The 22054-nt window shown below is 37.4% G+C and overlaps 1 protein-coding gene across 4 annotated transcripts in view; it reads left to right on the top strand.

Moving 5' to 3' along the window:
* Positions 1-22054, top strand: part of RNF180 (ring finger protein 180) — a 283868-nt gene that overhangs the window by 248047 nt on the left and 13767 nt on the right. Inside the window, exon 8 of one of the 4 annotated variants that reach the window (XM_061393439.1) lies at positions 8394-8490. The exons of the other annotated variants lie outside the window; for them this stretch is intronic. Within the exon in view, the coding sequence (XP_061249423.1) occupies positions 8394-8461 (68 nt within the window). The 3' untranslated portion in view covers positions 8462-8490. The remainder of the gene's footprint in view (positions 1-8393; positions 8491-22054) is intronic. 4 annotated transcript variants of the gene reach the window in all.

Genomic DNA, 22054 nt, shown 5'->3' with positions numbered 1-22054 from the left:
TAAATTGAGTTGTCATTAAATTAATGGAGTCTGACTTTTCTGAAAAATATTTCCTATCAGGTTGATCTTCAAAATATTTAACAGCTAGTAACATAGTATTCCTACATACGTGAATCAAAAATTAGAAAATATATTCCTTTTCATTCACTTAAGTGACTATAAATATAAAATTGATAATCACTTCAGTTCAGTTCAGTCGCTCAGTCATGTCCGACTCTTTGTGACCCCATGAATCACAGCACACCAGGCCTCCCTGTCCATCACCAACTCCCGGAGTTCACTCAGACTCATGTCCATCGAGTCAGTGATGCCATCCAGCCATCTCATCCTCTGACATCCCCTTCTCCTCCTGCCCCCAATCCCTCCCAGCATCAGAGTCTTTTCCAATGAGTCAACTCTTCACATGAGGTGGCCAAAGTACTGGAGTTTCAGCTTTAGCATCATTCCTTCCAAAGAAATCCCGGGGCTGATCTCCTTCAGAATGGACTGGTTGGATCTCCTTGCAGTCCAAGGGACTCTCAGGAGTCTTCTCCAACACCACAGTTCAAAAGCATCAATTCTTTGGCGCTCAGCCTTCTTCACAGTCCACTTTCACCTCCATACATAAGCTGATGTAATTCATAGCATAAATTATTAACCAAATCATTCCAATAATTTCTGTTTGTAGACTTAGTGTTAAAAATAATTTTTTGTTTGATATAGATATGGCTACTTAAATGATGCACTTTCTGAGCTACACACATCAACATTTTAGGAATCAGTAAACTAAAATGGTCTGGAATGGGTAAATTTAATTCAGACCATTATATCTACTACTGTGGGCAAGGTTCCTTTCAAAGAAATGGAGTAGCCCTCATAGTCAACAAAAGAATACAAAATGTAGTACTTGGATGCAATCTCAAAAACAACAGAATGATCTCTGTTCGTTTCCAAGGCAAACCATTCAATATCACAGTAATCCAAGTCTATGCCCCAACCAGTAATTCTGAAGAAGCTGAATGGTTTTATGAAGACCTACAAGACCTTCTAGAACTAACACCCCAAAAAGATGTCCTTTTCATCATAGGGGACTGGAATGGAAAAGTAGGAAGTCAAGAGATACCTGGAGTAACAGGCAAATTTGGCCTTGGAATACAAAATGAAGCAGGGCAAAGGCTAACAGGGTTTTGCCAGAGGACACACTGGTCATAGCAAACAACCTCTTCCAGCAACACAAGAGAAGACTCTACACGTGGACATCACCAGATGGTCAATACCGAAATCAGATTGATTATATTGTTTGCAGCCAAAGATGGAGAAGTTCTATACAGTCAGCAAAAACAAGACTGGGAGCTGACTGTGGCTCAGATCATGAAGTACTTATTGCCAAAGGACAAATTATTGCCAAATTCAGACTTAAATTGAAGAAAGTAGGGAAAATCACTAGACCATTCAGATATGACCTAAATCAAATCCCTTATGATTATACAGTGGAAGTGACAAATAGATTCAAGGGATTAGATGTGATAGAGTGCCTGAAGAAATATGGATGGAGGTTCATGACATTATATAGGAGACAGTGATCAAGACCACCCCCAAGAAAAAGAAATGCAAAAAGGCGAAACAGTTGTCTGAGGAGGCTTACAAATAGCTGAGTAAAGAAGAGAAGTTAAAGACAAAGGAGAAAAGGAAAGATATAATGATCTGAATGTAGATTTCCAAAGAATAGCAAGGAGAGAGAAGAAACCCTTCCACAGTGATCAGGTCAAAGAAATAGAGGAAAACAATAGAATGGGAAAGACTAGAGATCTCTGCAAGAAAATTAGATACCAAGGAAACATTTCATACAAAGATGAGCTCAATAAAGGACAGAAATGGTATGGATCTAACAGAAGCAGAAGATATTAAGAAAAGGTGGCAAGAATACACAGAAGAACTGTACAAAAAAGATCTTCACGACCCAGATAATCACGATGGTGTGATCACTCACCTAGAGCCAGACATCCTGGAATGTGATGTCAAGTGGGCCTTAGGAAGCATCACTATCAACAAAACTAGTGGAGGTAATGGAATTCCAGTTGAACTATTTCAAATTCTAAAAGTTGATGCTGTGAAAGTGGTGCACTCAATATGCCAGCAAATTTGGAAAACTCAGCAGTGGCCACAGGACTGGAAAAGGTCAGTTTTCATTCCAGTCTGAAAGAAGGACAATGCCAAAGAATGTTCAAACTATTGCACAATTGCACTCATCTCACATGCTAGCAAAGTAATGCTCAAATTTCTCCAAGCCAGGCTTCAGCAGTACATGAACCATGAACTTGCAGATGTTTAAGCTGGATTTAGAAAAGGCAGAGGAACCAGAGATCAAATTGCCAACATCCATTGGCTCACAGAAAAAGCAAAAGAATTCCAGAAAAACATCTATTTCTGCTTTATTGACTATTCCAAAGCCTTTGACTGTGTGGATCACAATATACTGTGGAAAATTCTTAAAGAGATGGGAATACCAGACCACCTGACCTGCCTCCTGAGAAATCTGTATGCAAGTCAGGAAGCAACAGTTAGAACCAGACGTGGAACAATGGACTGGTACCAAATTGGGAAAGGAGTACATCAAGACTGTATAGTGTCACCCTGCTTATTTAACTTGTATGCAGTGTACATCATGAGAAATGCTAGGCTGGATGAAGTACAAGCTGGAATCAAGTTTGCTGAGAGAAATATCAATAACCTAAGATACGCAGATGATACCACCCTAGGGCAGAAAGTGAAGAAGAACTAAAGAGCCTCTTGATGAAATTGAAATAGGAGAGTGGAAAAGCTGACTTAAAACTCAACATTCAAAATACAAAGATCACGGCATCTGGTCCCATCACTTCATGGCAAATAGAGGAAAAACAATGGAAACAATGACAGACTTTATTTTCTTGGGCTCAAAAATCACAGCAGATGGTGACTGTAGCCATGAAATTAAAAGACGCTTGCTCTTTAGGAGAAAACCTATGACCAACCTAGACAGCATATTAAAAAAACAGAGACATTACTTAGCCAACAAAGGTCCATCTAGTCAAAGCTATGGTTTTTCCAGTAGTCATGTATGCATGTGAGTGTTGGACTGTAAAGAAAGCTGAGCACCAAAGAATTGATGCTTTTTAACTGTGGGGGTGGAGAAGACTCTTGAGACTCCCTTGGACTGCAAGGAGATCCAACCAGTCAATCCTAAGGAAATAAATCCTTAATATTCATTGGAAGGACTGATACTGAAGCTCCAATACTTTGGCCACCTGATGCCAAGAACTGACTCACTGGAAAAGACCCTGGTGCTGGGAAAGATTGAAGGCTGGGAGAAAAGGTGACAACAGAGGTCGAGATGGTTGGATGGCATCACCAACTCGATGAACATGAGTTTGAGCAAGCTCAGGGAGTTGATGATGGACAGGGAAGCCTGGCGTGCTGCAGTCCATGGGGCTGCAAAGAGTTGGACACGACTGAGCGACTGAACTTAACTGAGTGTGATCTGACAAAGTAGATGTATCTGATAACAAGTTTTAGTTTTGAGTTTAACTACCCCTGAGTTATTTTCTTAATTTCTTATTTAGTTTCAAATAAGAGACCCCTACTGTGTTTCTTAAAAGGATTCCTGTTGTTTTTTTGGTCAGGACAGTTCTTCATTGTATGAGACTTACCCAACATTGTTGAACAATTGAGCACACCAGACCACAAGTAGACCCTCCTTTTATTGTAATTAGCAGTATTCCCCCATATATTTGCAAATATGTCCCAACATCAACCCCATGGAGGTTACACACAGATTTAAACACTAATAAAAGTTGCCCATTCTTTTTTTCTTTTGGCTTTTTTGGCAGTTTCAATGATGCCACCCCCAAAAAATTAATTTTAAAATGTACAGTGTGATAATTTGATACATGTATGCACTGTGAAAGATTCCCTCCACAGCTAGTCAGTTAACAGAACTGCCATCTCACATGGCTTTTTTTTTTTTTAAGTTTGTTTTTATTTTCGGTGTGTGTTTTTGGTGAGAATATTTAAGTTCTACTTTCTTAACAGATTTCACTTATATAGTACAGTGTTATCAATTATAATCACATTAGTTCCTCAGACTTTATTCATCTTATAACTGAAAGACTGTACCCTTTTACCAGCCTCTCCCTATTTCCCCCACTCCTCAGCTCCAAGCAACCATTTATTTACTCTGTTTTCATAAGGTTTTTCTGGTTTGGCTTTTTAGGTGTTTTGTTTTGTTTTTTTCTGTTTTTAGATTCCATAGATAACTTATAACATGCAGTATTTCTTTCTTTGTCTTGCTTATTTCACATAAGACAATGCTCTCCATATTTATCTATGTCAAAATCACAGATTAGGATTTCCTTCTTTTATAAGGCTAAATATTACTCCAGAGGGCTTCCCTGGTGGCTCAGAGCATAGTGAATCCACCTGCAATGCAGGAGACCCAGATTTGATCCCTGGGTCAGGAAGATCCCCAGAGAATGGAATGGCTACCCACTCCAATATTCTTGCCTGAACAATTCCATGGACAGAGGAGCATGACAGGCTACAGTCCATGGGTCACAAAGAGTCAGACACAACTGAGTGACTGACACTTTGACTTTCATTCAGTTCAGTTCAGTTCAGTCGCTCAGTCGTGTCCGACTCTTTGCAACCCCATGAATTGCAGCACACCAGGCCTCCCTGTCCATCACCAACTCCCGGAGTTCACCCAGACTCACGTCCATCGAGTCAGTGATGCCATCCAGCCATCTCATCCTCTGTCGTCCCCTTCTCCTCCTGCCCCCAATCCCTCCCAGCATCAGAGTCTTTTCCAATGAGTCAACTCTTCGCATGAGGTGCCCAAAGTACTGGAGTTTCAGCTTTAGCATCGTTCCTTCCAAAGAAATCCCAGGGCTGATCTCCTTCAGAATGGACTGGTTGGATCTCCTTGCAGTCCAAGGGACTCTCAAGAGTCTTCCCCAACACCACAGTTCAAAAGCATCAATTCTTTGGCACTCAGCTTTCTTCACAGTCCAACTCTCACATCCATACATGATCACTGGAAAAACGAAAGCCTTGACTAGACAGACCTTTGTTGTTTCATGCAAAGATGGGCTCGATAAAGGACAGAAATGGTATGGACCTAACAGAAGCAGAAGATATTAAGAAGTGGTGGCAGGAATACACAGAAGAACTGTACAAAAAAGATCTTCACGACCAAGTGGAGGTGATGGAATTCCAGTTGAGCTCTTTCAAATCCTGAAAGATGATACTGTGAAAGTACTGCACTCAATATGCCAGCAAATTTGGAAAACTCAGCAGTGGCCACAGGACTGGAAAAGGTCAGTTTTCATTCCAATCCCAAAGAAAGGCAATGCCAAAGAATGCTCAAACTACCGTACAATTGCACTCATCTCACATGCTAGCAAAGTAATGCTCAAAATTCTCCAAGCCAGGCTGCAGCAATACGTGAACGTGAACTTCCAGATGTTCAAGCTGGTTTTAGAAAAGACAGAGGAACCAGAGATCAAATTGCCAACATCCGCTGGATCATGGAAAAAGCAAGAGAGTTCCAGAAAAACATCTATTTCTGCTTTATTGACTATGCCAAAGCCTTTGACTTTGTGGATCACAGGAAACTGTGGAAAATTCTTCAAGAGATGGGAATACCAGACCACCTGACCTCCCTCTTGAGAAACCTATATGCAGGTCAGGAAACAGTTAGAACTGGACATGGAACAACAGACTGGTTCTAAATAGGAAAAGGAGTACATCAAGGCTGTATATTGTCATCCTGCTTATTTAACTTATATGCAGAGTACATCATGAGAAATGTGGGCTAGAAGAAGCACAAGCTGAAATCAAGATTGCCAGGAGTAATATCAATAACCTCAGATATGCAGACGACACCACCCTTATGGCAGAAAGTGAAGAGGAACTCAAAAGTCTCTTGATGAAAGTGAAAGTAGAGAGTGAAAAAGTTGGCTTAAAGCTCAACATTCAGAAAACGAAGATCATGGCATCTGGTCCCATCACTTCATGGGAAATAGATGGGGAAATAGTGGAAACAGTGTCAGACTTTATTTTTGGGGGCTCCAAAATCACTGCAGATGGTGACTGCAGCCATGAAATTAAAAGACGCTTACTCCTTGGAAGAAAAGTTATGACCAACCTAGGTAGTATATTCAAAAGCAGAGACATTACTTTGCCAACAAAGGTCCATCTAGTCAAGGCTATGACTTTCATTACTCCATTATATATAACACCTTGTCTTTATCCATTTAGCCATCAATGGACATTTAGGTAGTTTACATACCTTGGTGTATATCTCTTCCAGATAGTGATTTTGTTTACTTTATATATGTACCCAGAATTAGGATTACTGAATCTCTGGTAGTTCTATTGTTATATCTTTGAGGAACCTCCATATTGTTTTCCATAGGGCTATAATAGTTTTTTCCTCACATCTTATCCAGTTACCCCTTGCATTTTCAATAATAATCATGCTGACAGGTGTCAGTTGATATCTCGTTGTGGTTTTGTTTTGCATCTCCCTGATAATTAGTGAAGTGGCTCAATGGTAATGAAATGGTATTACCATCAGTGGTAATGCCTACTCCAGTATTCTTGCCTGGAAAATCCCATGGACAGAGGAGCCTGGTTGGCTACAGTCCATGGGGTCACAGAGTCAGACATGACTGAGCAACTGAGTATGATAATTAGTGAGTGATGTTAAAAGCACCTTTTTATGTACCTGTTGTCCATTTGAATGTCATAAAGTTATCGTAAATTTTGTCAGATGATTTTTCTGCATCTATCAAGGTGATTATCTGATTCTTATCTTTCATTTTGTTAATGTGGTATATCATATTGGTTCACAAATTTTGCACTGTTCTTTCATCCCTGGAATAAATCTTATTTGATCATGTTACCTGATCTTTTTAACATTCTGTTGCATTTATTTTGTTTACATTTTGTTGAGGATTTTTGCATCTATTTGTATCAGGAATATTGAACTATAATTTTCTTTTCTTGTAGTATCCTTGTCTAGCTCTCATATCAGAGTAAAGCTGGACTAGTAAAATGAATTTGGGAGTGTTCCCTCTTCTTCAGTTTTTTGAAGGAGCTTATAAAGGATTAGTTTTTCCTTAGGGTTTTGGTAGAATTCATCAGTGAAGCCATCTGGTCATGGATTTTTATTTGAATTGAAGTTTTTGATTACTGATTCAGTCATCTTACTAGTATTTGAGCTATTCATATTTTCTGCTTCTTCATGAATCAGTCTTGGTAGGCTGTATGTTTCTACAAATCTAAATTTTATCTAGGTTGTCCAATTTGGGGGCATATAATTATTCAGTCTCTTTACTCCTTGTATTTGCATATTATCAGTTGTAAGATCTTTTTCACTTATAATTTTATTTTTTGTCTTTTTTTTGGTAACCCAATCTAAGGGTTTATATCTACTTTATCTTTTAAAAAACAACTTTTAGGTTCAGTGATCTTTTCTATTGTCTTTTTAGTTTATATTTCCTTTAATTTATATTTCAGTTTTACTTCATTTAATTCTGCTCAGATCTTTTTTATTTCCTTCCTTCTACTCACTTTGGGTATAGTTTCTTTCTCTAGTCCTAAAAATGTAAAATTAGATTGTTTATTTGAGACCTTTTATCTTAATGTAGACATTTATTACTATAAACTCCCCTCTTAGCCCTGCTTTTCCCGTGTCCCATAAGTTTTTATATGTTGTGATTTTATTTTCATGCATCTCAAGGCAATTTCTGATTTCTCATTTTGCCACTAGCTGACATCCCCTAACAAAATGACATAATTCAATGAAAGCAGTCAGCAGTCCATGTCTGTAGATGTGAAACCTGTAGATACAGAGGGCCAAAGGCATCCTCTTGTTGAACTGGCCCCTTTATTATAATGACCTTCTTTGTCTCTTGTTATAGTCTTTGACTTAGCTTATTTTGTCCAATCAAAGTATGACTACCCCTGCTTTTTAAAAGTTTGCATGAAGCATCTTTTTCCATCCCTTTAAGACTTTGTGTGTCTTTAAAGCTAAAGTCTTTGTAGGCAACATATATACACTATGTTTTTGAAGAATTTAATCCATTCACATTTAAAGTGTTGATAGGTATTGACTTATTATTGCCATTTTGTTATTATTTTCTGTTTGTTTCATTTTTCTGTTGTTCCTTTATTTCTGTCTTATTCTCTCCCCTTGTAATTTGAGGGATTACCATTTTCCTTTGTAATGATTTTCTGTAATGGTATGTTTTGCTTGCTTTGTCTTTATTTTTTGTATATCTACCAGAGATTGTGTGTGTGTGCTTGATCTTACAGCATAAGCATATATTTTATTATCTTAAAAATATTTTATGTTTATTAATTTCTTTCCTTAGAGTATTATTGTGATATAATGGACATGAAGCACTATATGAAGTTCAAGGCATGCAGCATAATGATTTGACTTACATACCTTATGAAATGATTACCACAGTAAGTTTAGTGAACCTCTATCATAAAATAGAAAATAAAAGAAAATTTTTTTTCTTTTTGGTAAAGCTCTTGGGATTTACTCTAACAACTTCCATATATAACATAGAGCATTGATTATATAAATCATGTTATACATTACATCTCTAGTACTACTTATCTCAAAAGGATGTTTGTACCTTTTGATGACCTTCATCCAATTCCCCCTCCCCTCACCCACTACCCCTCCACAACTCTGCTCTCTTTTTCCCTATGAGTTAGTTTATTTGGTCTCTTTTGAAGTATGATGGACCTGCAACATTATTTTAGCGACTGGTGTACAACATGTTGATTAGATATTTCTATACAGTACAAAATAATCACAGTATAAGTCTAGTAACTGTCTGTCACCATACAAAGATATGACATTATTATTGACTATTTCCCCCATTATATAATTTCTTTTTCATGACTCATTTATTTTGTAACCGGAAGTTTGTAACTCTTCACTTTCCCTCAATTTATTTCTCTCTTCCTCCATCCCCTCCCCATCTGGCAATAATTTGTTTGTTCTCAGTATCAATGACTCTGTTTCTGTTTTGTTTTGTTCACTGGTTGTTTTTCTCTTTTTTACATTCCGCCAAGGAAGTCCAAAAATAATTTTTCTGTCCTTGTGTATGCTAAGTCACTTCAGTCATGTCCAACTCTTTGTGACACCAGGCTCCTCTGTCCATGGGATTCTCCAGGCAAGAATACTGGAGTGGGCTCTCATGAGCTTCTCCAGGGGATCTTCCCAACCCAGGGATCGAACCTGTGTCTTAGGTCTCTTGCATTGACAGGCAGATTCTTTGCCACTAGCACCACATATAAGTAAAATCATATGGTATTTTACTTTCTCCATCTGACTTACTCCACTTAGCAAAATACCCTCCAGGTTCATCCATGTTATCACAGATGGTGAGATTACATTTTATATGGATAAGTAATAGCCATTATATATATATTTATATTTATATATATATGTATATGTATGTCTGCATCTTTTTTATCTATTTGTCTGCTGATGGGCATGTAGGTTGCTTGAATATATTGGCTATTGTGATTATGTCACAAATAATATAGGGATGCATCAGTTCAGTTCAGTTGCTAGTCATGTCCGACTCTTTGCCACCTCATGGACTGCACCACACCAGGCCTCCCTGTCCATCACCAACTCCTGGAGTTTACCGAAGCTCATCTCCATTGAGTCCCTGATGCCATCCAACCATCTCATCCTCTGTCGTCCCTTCTCCTCCCGCCTTCAATCTTCCCCAGCATCAGGGTCTTTTCAGATGAGTCAGTTCTTCGCATCAGGTGGCCAAAGTCTTGGAGTTTCAGCTTCAACATCAGTCCTTCCAATGAATATTCAGGACTGATTTCCTTTAGGATGGACTGATTGGATCTCCTTGCAGTCCAAGGGACTCTTAAGAGTGTTCTCCAACACCACAGTTCAAAAGCATCAGTTCTTCAGCACTCAGCTTTCTTTATAGTCCAACTTTCACATCCATACATAACTACTGGAAAAGCCATAGCTTGACTAGATGGACCTTTCTTGGCAAAGTAATGTCTCTGCTTTGTAATATGCTGTCTAGTTTTGTCATAACTTTTCCTCCAAGGAGCAAGCATCATCTAATTTCATACTTAGATGAAATGGTCCATCTGCAGTGATTTTCGAGCCCCTCAAAATAAAGTCTGTCACTGTTTCCACTGTTTACCCATCTATTTGCCATGAAGTGATAGGACCAGATGCCATGCTCTTAGTTTTCTTAATGTTGAGCTTTAAGCCAACTTTTTCACTCTCCTCTTTCACTTTCATCAAGAGGCTCTTTAGTTCTTCTTCACTTTCTGCGACAAGGGTGCTGTCATCTGCATATCTGAGGTTATGGATATTTCTCCCGGCAATCTTGATTCCAGCTTGTGCTTCTTCTAGCCCAGCGTTTCTCATGATGTACTCTGCATATAAGTTAAATAAGTAGGGTGACAATATACAGCCTTGAAGTACTCCTTTTCCTATTTGGAACCAGTCTGTTGTTCTATGTCCAGTTCTAACTGTTGCTTCCTGACCTGCATACATTTTTTTCAAGAGGCAGGTCAGGTGTTCTGGTATTCCTGAATCTTTAAGAATTTTCCAGTTTATTGTGATCCACACAGTCAGAGGCTTTGGCATAGTCAATAAAGCAGAAATAGATGTTTTTCTGAAATTCATTTCTTGTTCTATGAGCCAATGGATGTTGGCAATTTGATCTCTGGTTCCTCTGCCTTTTCTAAATCCAGCATGAACATCTGGAAGTTCACAGTTCATGTACTGTTGAAGCCTGGCTTGGAGAATTTTGAGCATTACTTTGCTAGCATGTGAGATGAGTGCAATTGTGCAGTAGTTTGAGCATTCTTTGGCATTGCCTTTCTTTGGGATTGGAATGAAACCTGACCTTTTCCAGTCCTGTGGCCACTGCTGAGTTTTCCAAATTTGCTGGCATATTGAGTGCACCACTTTCACAGCATCATCTCACTAGCTTTGTTCACAGTGATGCTTCCTAAGGCCCATTTGACTTCACATTCCAGGATATCTGGCTCTAGGTGAGGGATCACACCATCGTGATTATCTGGGTCATGAAGATCTTTTTTGTATAGTTCTGTGTATTCTTGCCACCTCTTCTTAATATCTTCTGCTTCTGTTAGGTCCATACCATTTCTGTCCTTTATCAAGCCCATCTTTGCATGAAATGTTCCCTTGGTATCTCTAATTTTCTTGAAGAGATCTCTAGTCTTTCCCGTTCTATTGTTTTCGTCTATTTGTTTACACTGATCACTGAAGAAGGCTTTCTTAATCTCTCCTTGCTTCTTTGGAACTCTGCATTTAAATGGATATATCTTTCCTTTTCTCCTTTGCCTTTAGCTTCTCTTCTTTTCTCAGCTATTTGTAAGGCCTCCTCAGACAGCCATTTTGCCTTTTTGCATTTCTTTTTCTTGGGGATGGTCTTGATTACTGCCTCCCGTACAATGGCACAGACATCCATCCATAGTTCTTCAGGCACTCTGTCTCTCAGATCTAATCCCTTGAATCTGTTTGTCACTTCCACTGTATAATCAGAAGGGATTTGATTTAGGTCATACATGAGTGGTCTAGTGGTTTTCCCTACTGTCTTCAATATAAGTCTGAATTTGGCAATAAGGAGTTCATGATCTGAGCCACAGTCAGCTCTTAGTCTTTTTTTTTTTTTTTTTGCTGACTGTATAGAGCTTCTCCATCTTTGGATGCAAAGAACATAATCAATCTGATTTCAGTGTTGACCATCTGGTGATGTCCATGTGTAGAGTCTTCTCTTGTGTTGTTGGAAGAGGGTGTTTGCTATGGCCAGTGCGTTCTCTTGACAGAAGTCTATTAGCCTTTGCCCTCCTTCTTTCTATACTCCAAGGCCAAATTAGCCTGTTACTCCAGGTGTTCCTTGACTTCCTACTTTCTCATTCCAGTCCCCTATAATGAAAAGGGCATCTTTTTTGGATGTAAATTCTAGGTCTTGTAGTTCTTCATAGAACCATTCAACTTCAGCTTCTTCAGCATTACGGGTCAGGCCATAGACTTGGATTACTGTATATTGAATGGTTTGCCTTAATGAACAGAGATCATTCTGTCATTTTTGAGACTGCATTCAAATACTGCATTTCAGACTCTTTTTTTTTTACTATGAGGGCTAATCCATTACTTCTAAGGGATCCTTGTCCACAGTAGTAGATGTAATGGTCATCTGAATTAAATTCACCCATTCTAATCCATTTTAGTTCACTGATTTCTAAAATGTTAATGTTCACTCTGGCCATCTCCTGTTTGACCATTTCCACTTTGCCTTGATTCATGGACTTAACATTCCAGGTTCCTATGCAATATGGCTCTTTAAAGTATTGGACTTTACTTCCATCACCTGTCACATCCACAAGTGGGTTTGGTTTTGCTTTGGCTCTGTCTCTTCATTCTTTGTGGAATTATTTCTCCACTGTTCTCCAGTAGCATATTGGGCACCTACTGACCTGGGCAGTTCATCTTTCAGTGTCCTACCTTTTTGCCTTTTCATTCATACTGTTCATGGGGTTCTCAAGGCAATAATACTGAAGTGGTTTGCCATTGCCTTCTCCATGTCTGTAGGGATGCATACATCTTTTCAAATTGTGTTTTCATTTCTTTGGAAAAATACTCAGAACTGGAATTGCTGGACCATATGACAAGTTCTATTTTTAATTTTTGCAGAAACTCCATACTGTTTTCCATAGTGGTCACACCAATTTACATTTGTACCAACAGTGTATGAGGGTTTCCATCATTCTAATCCTTGCCAACACTTGTTGATATCTTTTTAATAATAGCTATTCTGATGGGGATAATGTGACAATGTAATGTTGAAGTATGTTTCCTATATACTTACTTTGGGAGTTTTTTCAATAAATGGATATTAAAATTTTTTGGATATTTATCAGAAGCTTTTCAACATCTATTAAAATGATCATGTGGTATATCACAACAACTAATTTGAGGATACTGAGCCATTCTTATATTGCTGAGGTAAATTGTAAATGATCGTGTTCTCTGATCCTCTTAATGTTTTACTGGATTTGATTTCCCAACATTTTGTTGAGGGTTTTTTCATCTGTATTCATCAGGGATATTGACCCATAATTTTCCTTTCTTGCAGTGTCTTTGTCTGACTTTTGAATCAGGGAAATTCTGGCCTAGAAAAATGAGTTTGGAAGAGTTTGAAAAAGATAGGCTTAATTCCTTTTTAACGTTTGATATAATTCACTTATGAAGCCTTCTAATTCTGGACTTTTGTTTGCTGGAGTTTTTAAATTACTGATTCAGTTTCACGACTGAGTTTGGTGAGTTCATATTTTGTGTTTCATTCTGATTTGGTCTTGGAAGACTAAGTTTCTAGGAATTCATCCATTTCTTCTAGGTTTTTCATTTTATCGGCATATAATTGTCAAATTAATCCCTTTTGATGCTTTGTATTTCTGTGGTGCTGGTTTTAACTTCCCTCTCATTTTTTTTTATTTTATTGGGTTGGCCAAAAAGTTCTTTTGGATTTTTTGATAAACCCCTTTCAGAGAAAGACAGGCTATTTTGTCTGCTCCATCTGCAACTGAGCCCTGGTGGGATAGCCAGTTAAGAATTGCTACTTTGTTTGCTGTCATCCTGTAGGACTTGTGAATGGAAGCCCTTTAAATATTTATCAGGTTCAGTTGAACAGATCAGATCAGTTCAGTTCAGTCACTCAGTGTGTCCAACTCTTTGCGACCCCATGAATCGCAGCACCCCAGGCCTCCCTGTCCATCACCAACTCCCAGAGTTCACTCAGACTCACATCCATCGAGTCAGTGATGCCATCCAGCCATCTCATCCTCTGTCATCCCCTTCTCCTCCTGCCCCCAATCCCTCCCAGCATCAGAGTCTTTTCTAATGAGTCAACTCTTGGCATGAGGTGGCCAAAGTACTGGAGTTTCAGTTTTAGCATCATTCCTTCCAAAGAAATCCCAGGGCTGATCTCCTTCAGAATGGTATGGGGACCCATACCTTGTTTGGCAGACATAAAATCTGGTGTGCAGATGTGTGTACCTGCTCAGGTCAGTACTAGTGACTTGAATCAGGCTGGACAGAGAAGGCAGGAGAGGTGTATCCGCTGATGCTCTCTAATTAGAAGCCTGGCCCTAGGCAGCAACGTGTAAAGTATGCAGATAAAGTTCTATTCAGGGAAAGACTGGCATATGAATGATCCTGCCTAATCCTTCTGCACTGAGCCCTTGGGAGATAGCCATGGCAATGCTAGTATGCCTATTAAGAATTGCTTCTTTGTTATTATACCCTGGATCTCATATACATAAGCCCAGTTAGATTTCTGAGGTGGGTGTTTTGAAACTCCCTTTTATTGAAAGTCTCAAATGTATTGGAGTACTAGATGTAGAGTCCAAACCCTTTGTTCCTCAGGGATGAGCTTGGGGGTCATTCCCAATTATACAGTACTGTGTGAGGAAGGGGTTTATGGCAAGAGTGTGCCTTGGCCTTTCAAACCCACTTCAGTGTGGCTATTTTTTCATTCATCTGATGTGTAGCATCAGAGGGAATTTCTCCATGTGTATATCTACATTCATTTTGGGATCAGGAGAGCTCAGGAAACTCCTGCATTGCCCTTTTGGTTGACTCCTACCTCAGTGTCTTCTAACTAATCAGGTTACTCAGTATTTTAGTGTCAGAGAAAAGATTTTTAAAGTAAGGTAGGATATATCTAAATATGCAGCAAAATGGATTACTTAAAATAATTATTTTCCCAAAAGGCAGTTTCAAATAGTTTCAACATAAAATGTCAAGCTAATGAGAGAATTTTGCATTATCTTACATTTTGAAATATCTGGAATTTAATGTAGTATCACAGATATAGTAACAAAAACTAGCTTTATGATCCAGCCTCATCACTTCCAGTATGATCCTTGGCAAACCAATAAACTGTCAAAGCCTCAAGCTCTTTTTGTATTTTTAAGAACATATCTATTTTAAAGGACTTACTGACAATTATCATGATTCAATACACTGTTTCACAACCTAAATGATTTTCTTTGTAATATTTTCTGGCAAGAGACAACTTTTGTAATATGTTGGATATTAGGTTAAGATCTCCAGACTAAATTTACTGTAAAAATTTACCACTGAACCTCAATTTTTAGCATTACAGATGTGTAACTAGACTCACTGATAAAATCTAGTTATTCTGAATTCCATGTTATTATAAATCAAGGAAAATAAGATTTTATTTTAAATAAGAAAACCATTAAATCTTGTTACATGGAAAATATTCTCAATTTTTAGCATAAGTCATTAAATTATATCTAATTGAACATACATTTTATATAATACTTTTTGTTTAAAATAGACAAAAATTAGGGATTGTCTAAATTTTAGACAACCACTCACTCAAAACTAATACCACTAAATGATTTTGTAGTGGTTATTCACTTTTTAATAGGTGGTTTTCTGGTGTTTATTATATATTTATCCTGGAATCATAAATAAAATATATCACATCTAGCTCAATTATGGCCGGTTAGAAATAGAATAATATAAACCCATGGTGGTGGTGGTTTAGTCACTAAGTCATGTCCAACTCTTGTGACCCCATGGACTGTAGCCTGCCAGGCTCCTCCGTCCATGAGATTTTCCAGGCAAGAGTACTGGAGTGGGGTGCCATTGCCTTCTCCATTTAAAAGGGAAGAACTAAACATTTTTCCAGAGAGGACATAAGAATAGCCAACAGGCATATGAAAAGATGTTTAACATCACTAATCATCATGGAAATGCAAATCAAAAACATGATATCACTTCACACCTGTTGCTGCTGCTGCTAAGTCACGTCAGTCATGTCCGACTCTGTGCGACCTCATAGACGGCAGCCCACCAGGCTCCTCCATCCCTGGGATTCTCCAGGCAAGAACACTGGAGTGGGTTGCCATTTCCTTCTCCAATGCATGAAAGTGAAAAGTGAAAGTGAAGTTGCTTAATTATGTCTGACTCTTCGTGGCCCAGTGGACTGCAGCCTACCAGGCTCCTCCATCCATGGGATTCTCCAGGCAAGAGTCCTGGAATGGGGTGCCATCACACCCGTTAGGATGACTATAATTCAGAAAATAGAGGCAACAGATGGTTGTGAAGACATGATGAAAAGAGAACCTTTATATACTGTTGGTGGGAATTTAAATTGGTCTAACCACTATGGAAAATATCATAGAGGTTTTAAAACATTAAAAATTTATCATCTAGCAATTCCACATCTGGGTATATACCTAAAGGAAATGAAAACAGGATTTTGAAGATATATATGTATACCCATCTTCACTTCAGCATTATTCACAATAGCCAGGATATGGAAACTTAAATGCCCATCAATAGATGAATGGATAAGAAATATATAATGTATATATACAATGGAATTATATTCAGCTATGAGAAAGGAAGACGTCCTGTGATTTGTGACAACATGGATGGACTATTCAACATGGACCTTAAGTAAATTATACCAACTGAGATAAGTCAGAAAAACAAATACTGTATAAATTGACTTGTGTGGCCTCTAAAAAAGTAAAAATCATAAAAAAAAGAGTAAAATGATGGTTAGCGTGGATAGTGGGAATGTGGAAGAATAAGATAGAAGTTGTTTAAGGGTCCAACCTTGTAACAAGTAATGAATAAGCCAAAGAGATCTAGTGCATAGCCTAATGAATACTGTACTACAGTCGAACTTGTATTGCACTACAATCAAACTAAACATTATCCCTCACACTGAACAAAAGAGATAACTATGCAGTGTGATAGAGGTGCTAAGTATTACTGCAGTGGCAATCATATTACAATGTATAAGTGTATTAAACTGATACCTTAAATTTATAGAATGTTATATGTCAAATATGAAGTGAAAGAGTTATTGCTCAGTCATATCCAACTCTTTGCAAGCCCATGGACTGAGCCCACCAGGCTCTTCTGTCCATGGAATTCTCTGGGCAAGAGTACTGGAGTGGGATCTTCCTGACCCAGGGATTGAACCCTGGTCTCCTGCATTGCAGGGGAATTCTTTACTATCTGAGCCACGGAAAGCCCATATGTCAAATATATTCAAAATTTAAAAACTGGAGAAAAAAATATTTCAAGATGAATGAAAATATAAAACATAACAAAACTTATGAGATGCAGCAAAACAGTGCTCAGAGGAAATTGTATAGCTATAAAACACCTACATTAAAAGAGACAAAAATCTCAAATCAATAACATAATTTCATAGCTTGCAGAACTAGTAAAAGAAGAGCAATCCAAACCCAAAACTAGCAGAAGTAAAGAACTAAAAAAGATTAGAATGGAGGTAAATGAAATACAGAATAGAAAAACAATGGAGAAAATCAACAAAACCAAAAGTTGATCTTTTAAAAGATCAAGAGTTGGCAACCCTTTAGCTAGATTGAAAAGGAAAAAGAAGATGCAAATAACTAGAATCAGAAATAAAGTAGAGGCATCACTACCAACCTTACAGAAAAGAAAAATAGTATAAGAGAATACTATGAGCAGTTATATGACAACAAATTAGATAACCTAGATGAAATGAACAAATTTCTAGAAACACAAAGTAGCTAAACTTCTTAAGAATAGAAAACCTCAACACACTTACAACATGTAAAGAACTTGAGTCAGTAATCAAAAATGCCAGCACCGCCCCCCCACAAAAATCAGGGAACAAATGACATCACTGGTGAATTTTACCAAAATTTAAAGAGGTAACACCATTCTTTCTTAAACTCTTACAAAAAATTGAAGAGAAGAGAATAGTTCCTATCTCATTCTAGGAGATCAGTATTGCCCCAATTTGAAAACTGTATAAAACATCTCAAAAAAAGATTACAGACCAATATCCCTTATAAATATAGATGAAAAATCCCCCAAAATTACTAGCGAACTGATTGTACAATATGACTAAATAGTATTTATCCCAGGTATGCCCAGGGTGGTCTAACATAAGAAAACCAATGTAATATACCATAAAATGCATAAGGGCATTTGACGAAATCACCTTTTCTTTTTTTTAACAAAAAATTCAGAACACTAGGAATAAAAAGGAACTTCCTCAACATAACAAAGGGCATTTATTAAAAAAAAAAATACAGCTAACATCAAATTCAGTGTGAAAGACTGAAAGCTTTCCTCCTAAGATTCAAAACAAGACAAGGATGCCTGCTTTCACCACTGCTATTCAACACTGTGTTAACAATTCTAGCCATAACAGATAGATAAGAACAAGAATTTAAAGGAATTCAAATTGGAAAGGTAGAAATAAACATATCAAAAAAATCTCAGGGAATCTAAAAGAAAACTACTAGAGCTAGTAAAATATTCAGCAAAGTGTCAGGTTACAGCATCAACACACAGAATTAGTTGTGTTCACCAATAGAGAACAACCTGAAAAGGATATTAAGAAAGTAGTTTCACTTATACTAGCATCTAAAATAAATAACTAGGAAAAAATTTAACCAAGGATGTGAAAGACATATAATGAGAAGTATAAAACATAGCTAAAAGAAATTAAAGAAGACCTAAATAAAAGGAAAGATATCCTGTATTCATGGATTAGAAGACTTAATATTGTTAAGATATCAGTACTAGCTATAGCTATCTATAGATTCAGTGCAATGTCTATCAAAATTACAAGACCCCTTTTTGTAGAAATGGAAAACTTGGTCCTTAATATCAAAGGGCCCTGAGTACACAAACAAACAAAAACCTAGAAAACAAACCACACTGTTGTAGGCTCACATTTTCATTTTCAAAACTTACTATAGGAATCAAAACAGAATGATACTAGCAAAAGAATATGAAATAGAAATGGAATTGTAATTATAGAAATAAACCTGTATGTCTATGGCCACTTGATTTTTGGAAAGGGTGCTAAGGCCATTCATTGGAGAGAGTCTCTTCAACAAATAATGCTAGGACAAGTGGATTTCCACATGGAAAAGAATAAAATTGGACCATTTAACCTCATATTAAATAAAAACTAACTCAAAATAGATCAGTGGCCTAAATATAAAACATAAAACTCTTAAAAGAAAATATAATGGTAAATATTCATGGCCAGTAGATTCTTAGATATGACACCAAAACATAAGCAAATAAATTGAACTTCATCAAAGTTAAAATTTTGTGCATCAGAAGGACATTTTCAAAAAGGTGAAAAGATAGCCCATACAATAGGAGAAAATGTTTGCAAATCATATCTGATAATGGTTTAATACCTGCAATATATAAAGAACTCAAGAAGACAAATAACTCAATTAAAAAATGGGCAATGGACTTCAATAGACATCCTTCTAAAGAATATACACAAATAGCCAATAAGCACATGAAAGATTATATAACATCATTAGTCACTAGGGGGATTAATGTAAATCAAAATGACAGTGAGAATCATACCTATTACTATGATTATAATTTTTTAGAAAAAGAAAATAACAAGTGTTGGCAAGGATGTGCAGAAATTGGAACCCTTGGGTATTGCTAACAGGGATGCAAAATGATATATTTTGCTGAAAAAAAAGTTTGGAGTTTCCTCAAAACGCTAAACATAGAATTACCATGTGACATAGCAGTTCTACTCTTGGGTATTTAACCATAGGAATTAAAAAGAGGGACTCAAAACAGATACTTGTTTGCCAGTGTTCGTTGCAGCATTATTCACTATAGCCAACAGATGGAAACAACCCAAGTACATAAGAACAATTAATGGATAAACAAAATGTGGTATATACATACAGTGAAATATTATCAGCCATAAAAAGGATGAGGTTTTGATATATTATGTAGTATCAGTGAACCTTTAAAATGTTAAGTGAAATAAGCCAGCATAAAGGATGAATATTGTATGATCCCACTTCTATGAAATATCTTGTTGTTGTTTAGTCACTCCATCATGTCTGACTCTCTGCAACCCCACAGACTGTAGCCCACCAGGCTCCACAGTCCATGGGATTTTCCGGGCAAGAATACTGGAGTGGGTAGCCCTTTCCTTCTCCAGGGGATCTTCCTGACTCAGGGATCAAACCCATGTCTCCTGTATTGGCAGACATATTCTTTATCAATGAGCCACCTGGGAAGCCCATGAAATATCTTCGAATAGGCAAATTCATAGAGACAGAAAAGTAGATTAGAGATGCCAGGAGCAGAGGAGAGTAGGCAGTTGGGGAATTACTGCATAATGGCTACAGAGTTTCTCTTTGTGGTAATGGGAAAGTTTTTTAGAAAAAAATAGTGGCAATAATTGTATAACTTTGTGAATGTAATTAATGCCACTGAATTGTATATTAGAAAAGTCAAATTTCATATTATTTGTGTTTTATTACAGTTAAAAATACTCTTTTTTAAAAAAGACATGATTCTCACTTCATACCTGGTTACAGAAATAAAACTTTTAAGAATTATATAATACAGCCTGATAACTTTATAAATATATTCAAAGTAAATCATGTGTTATAGAATATGTTGCAATCTGCAATATATATTAATCTATATAAAAAGTTAATTTGGCAGGATTAATAAATGATTCTGGGATCCTAAAGATATAGAAAATAAAAAGAAATTTAAAATTCATTTTGCATTAACTTTTCATGTCTATTAACAGAGTAACTGTATACCTGCTTATGACTAAAAATATCCACCACTGCTAAGGCTTGCTTATATCAATCAAATTTTGACACATCAAAACTATTACATAATATGCAGAACAATAAAACACCAAGCTTTAATATTTCATCTGTCCCATCACAGATAAAGGGTAGGATATACCTCCTTTTTTTCAGCAGTATGTGAACCAAGAACTTCCAGATGTACAAGCTGGTTTCAAGAGACAGGGGAACCAGAGATCACATTGCTAACACTCTTTGGATCATAGACAAAGCAAAGGAGTTCCAGAAAAACATCTATTACTGCTTCATTGACTACACCAAAGCCTTTGACTGTGTGGATCACAACAAACTATGGAAAATGCTTATAAGAGATGGAAAAACAAAACCATCTTACCTGTCTCCTAGAAACCTGTATGCAGGCCAAGAAACAACAGTTAGAAGCAGAAAGGGAACAATAAACTGGTTCAAAATTTGGAAAGGAGTAAGACAGACTGTATATTATCATCTTGCTTTATTTAACTTACATTCAGAGTACAGCATGAGAAATGCTGGGCTGGATGAATCACAAGCTGGAATCAGAATTGCCAGGAGAAATATCAAGAACTTCAGACATGCAAATGATACCACTCTAATGGCAGAAAATGAAAAGGAACTAAAGACCCTCTTGATGAGGGTAAAAGAAAAGAGTGAAAAAGCTAGCTTAAAACTCAAAATTCAGAAAACTAAGATCCATGGCATCTGGTCCCATCACTTCATGGCAAATAGATGCGGAAGCAGTGGAAACAGTGACAGATTTTATTTTCTTGGGCTCCAAAATTATTGTAGATGTTGACTGCAGCCATGATATTAAAAGACCCTTGCTCCTTGAAAGGAAAGATATGACATAACTAGCCAGCATATTAAAAAGCAGAGGCATCACTTTGCCAACAAAAATCTGTATAGTCAAAGCTATGGTTTTTCCAGTAGTCATGTACGGATGTGACAGTTGGACTGTAAAGAAAGCTGAGTGCCGAAGAATTGACACTTTTGAACTGCGGTGTTGGAGAAGACTCTTGAGAGTCCCTTGGACTGCAAGGAGATCCAACCAGTCCATCCTAAAGGAAATCAGTCCTGAATATTCATTGGAAGGACTGGTGCTGAAGATAAAACTCCAGTTCTTTGGCCACCTGATGTGAAGAACTGACTCATTTGAAAAGACCCTGATGCTGGGAAAGATTGAAGGCAGGAGGAGAAGGGGATGACAGGATGAGACGGCTGGATGGCATCACTGACTCAATGGACATGAGTTTGAGTAAACTCCAGGAGTTGGTGATGGACAGGGAGGCCTGGCGTGCTGCAGTCCATGGGGTCA

The sequence above is a fragment of the Bos javanicus genome, chromosome 20 (genome assembly GCF_032452875.1).
Source record: "Bos javanicus breed banteng chromosome 20, ARS-OSU_banteng_1.0, whole genome shotgun sequence".
Taxonomy (NCBI): Eukaryota; Metazoa; Chordata; class Mammalia; order Artiodactyla; family Bovidae; genus Bos; species Bos javanicus.
Note: the sequence above shows the minus strand (reverse complement) of the source record. Positions and strands in the feature narration are given on the sequence as shown.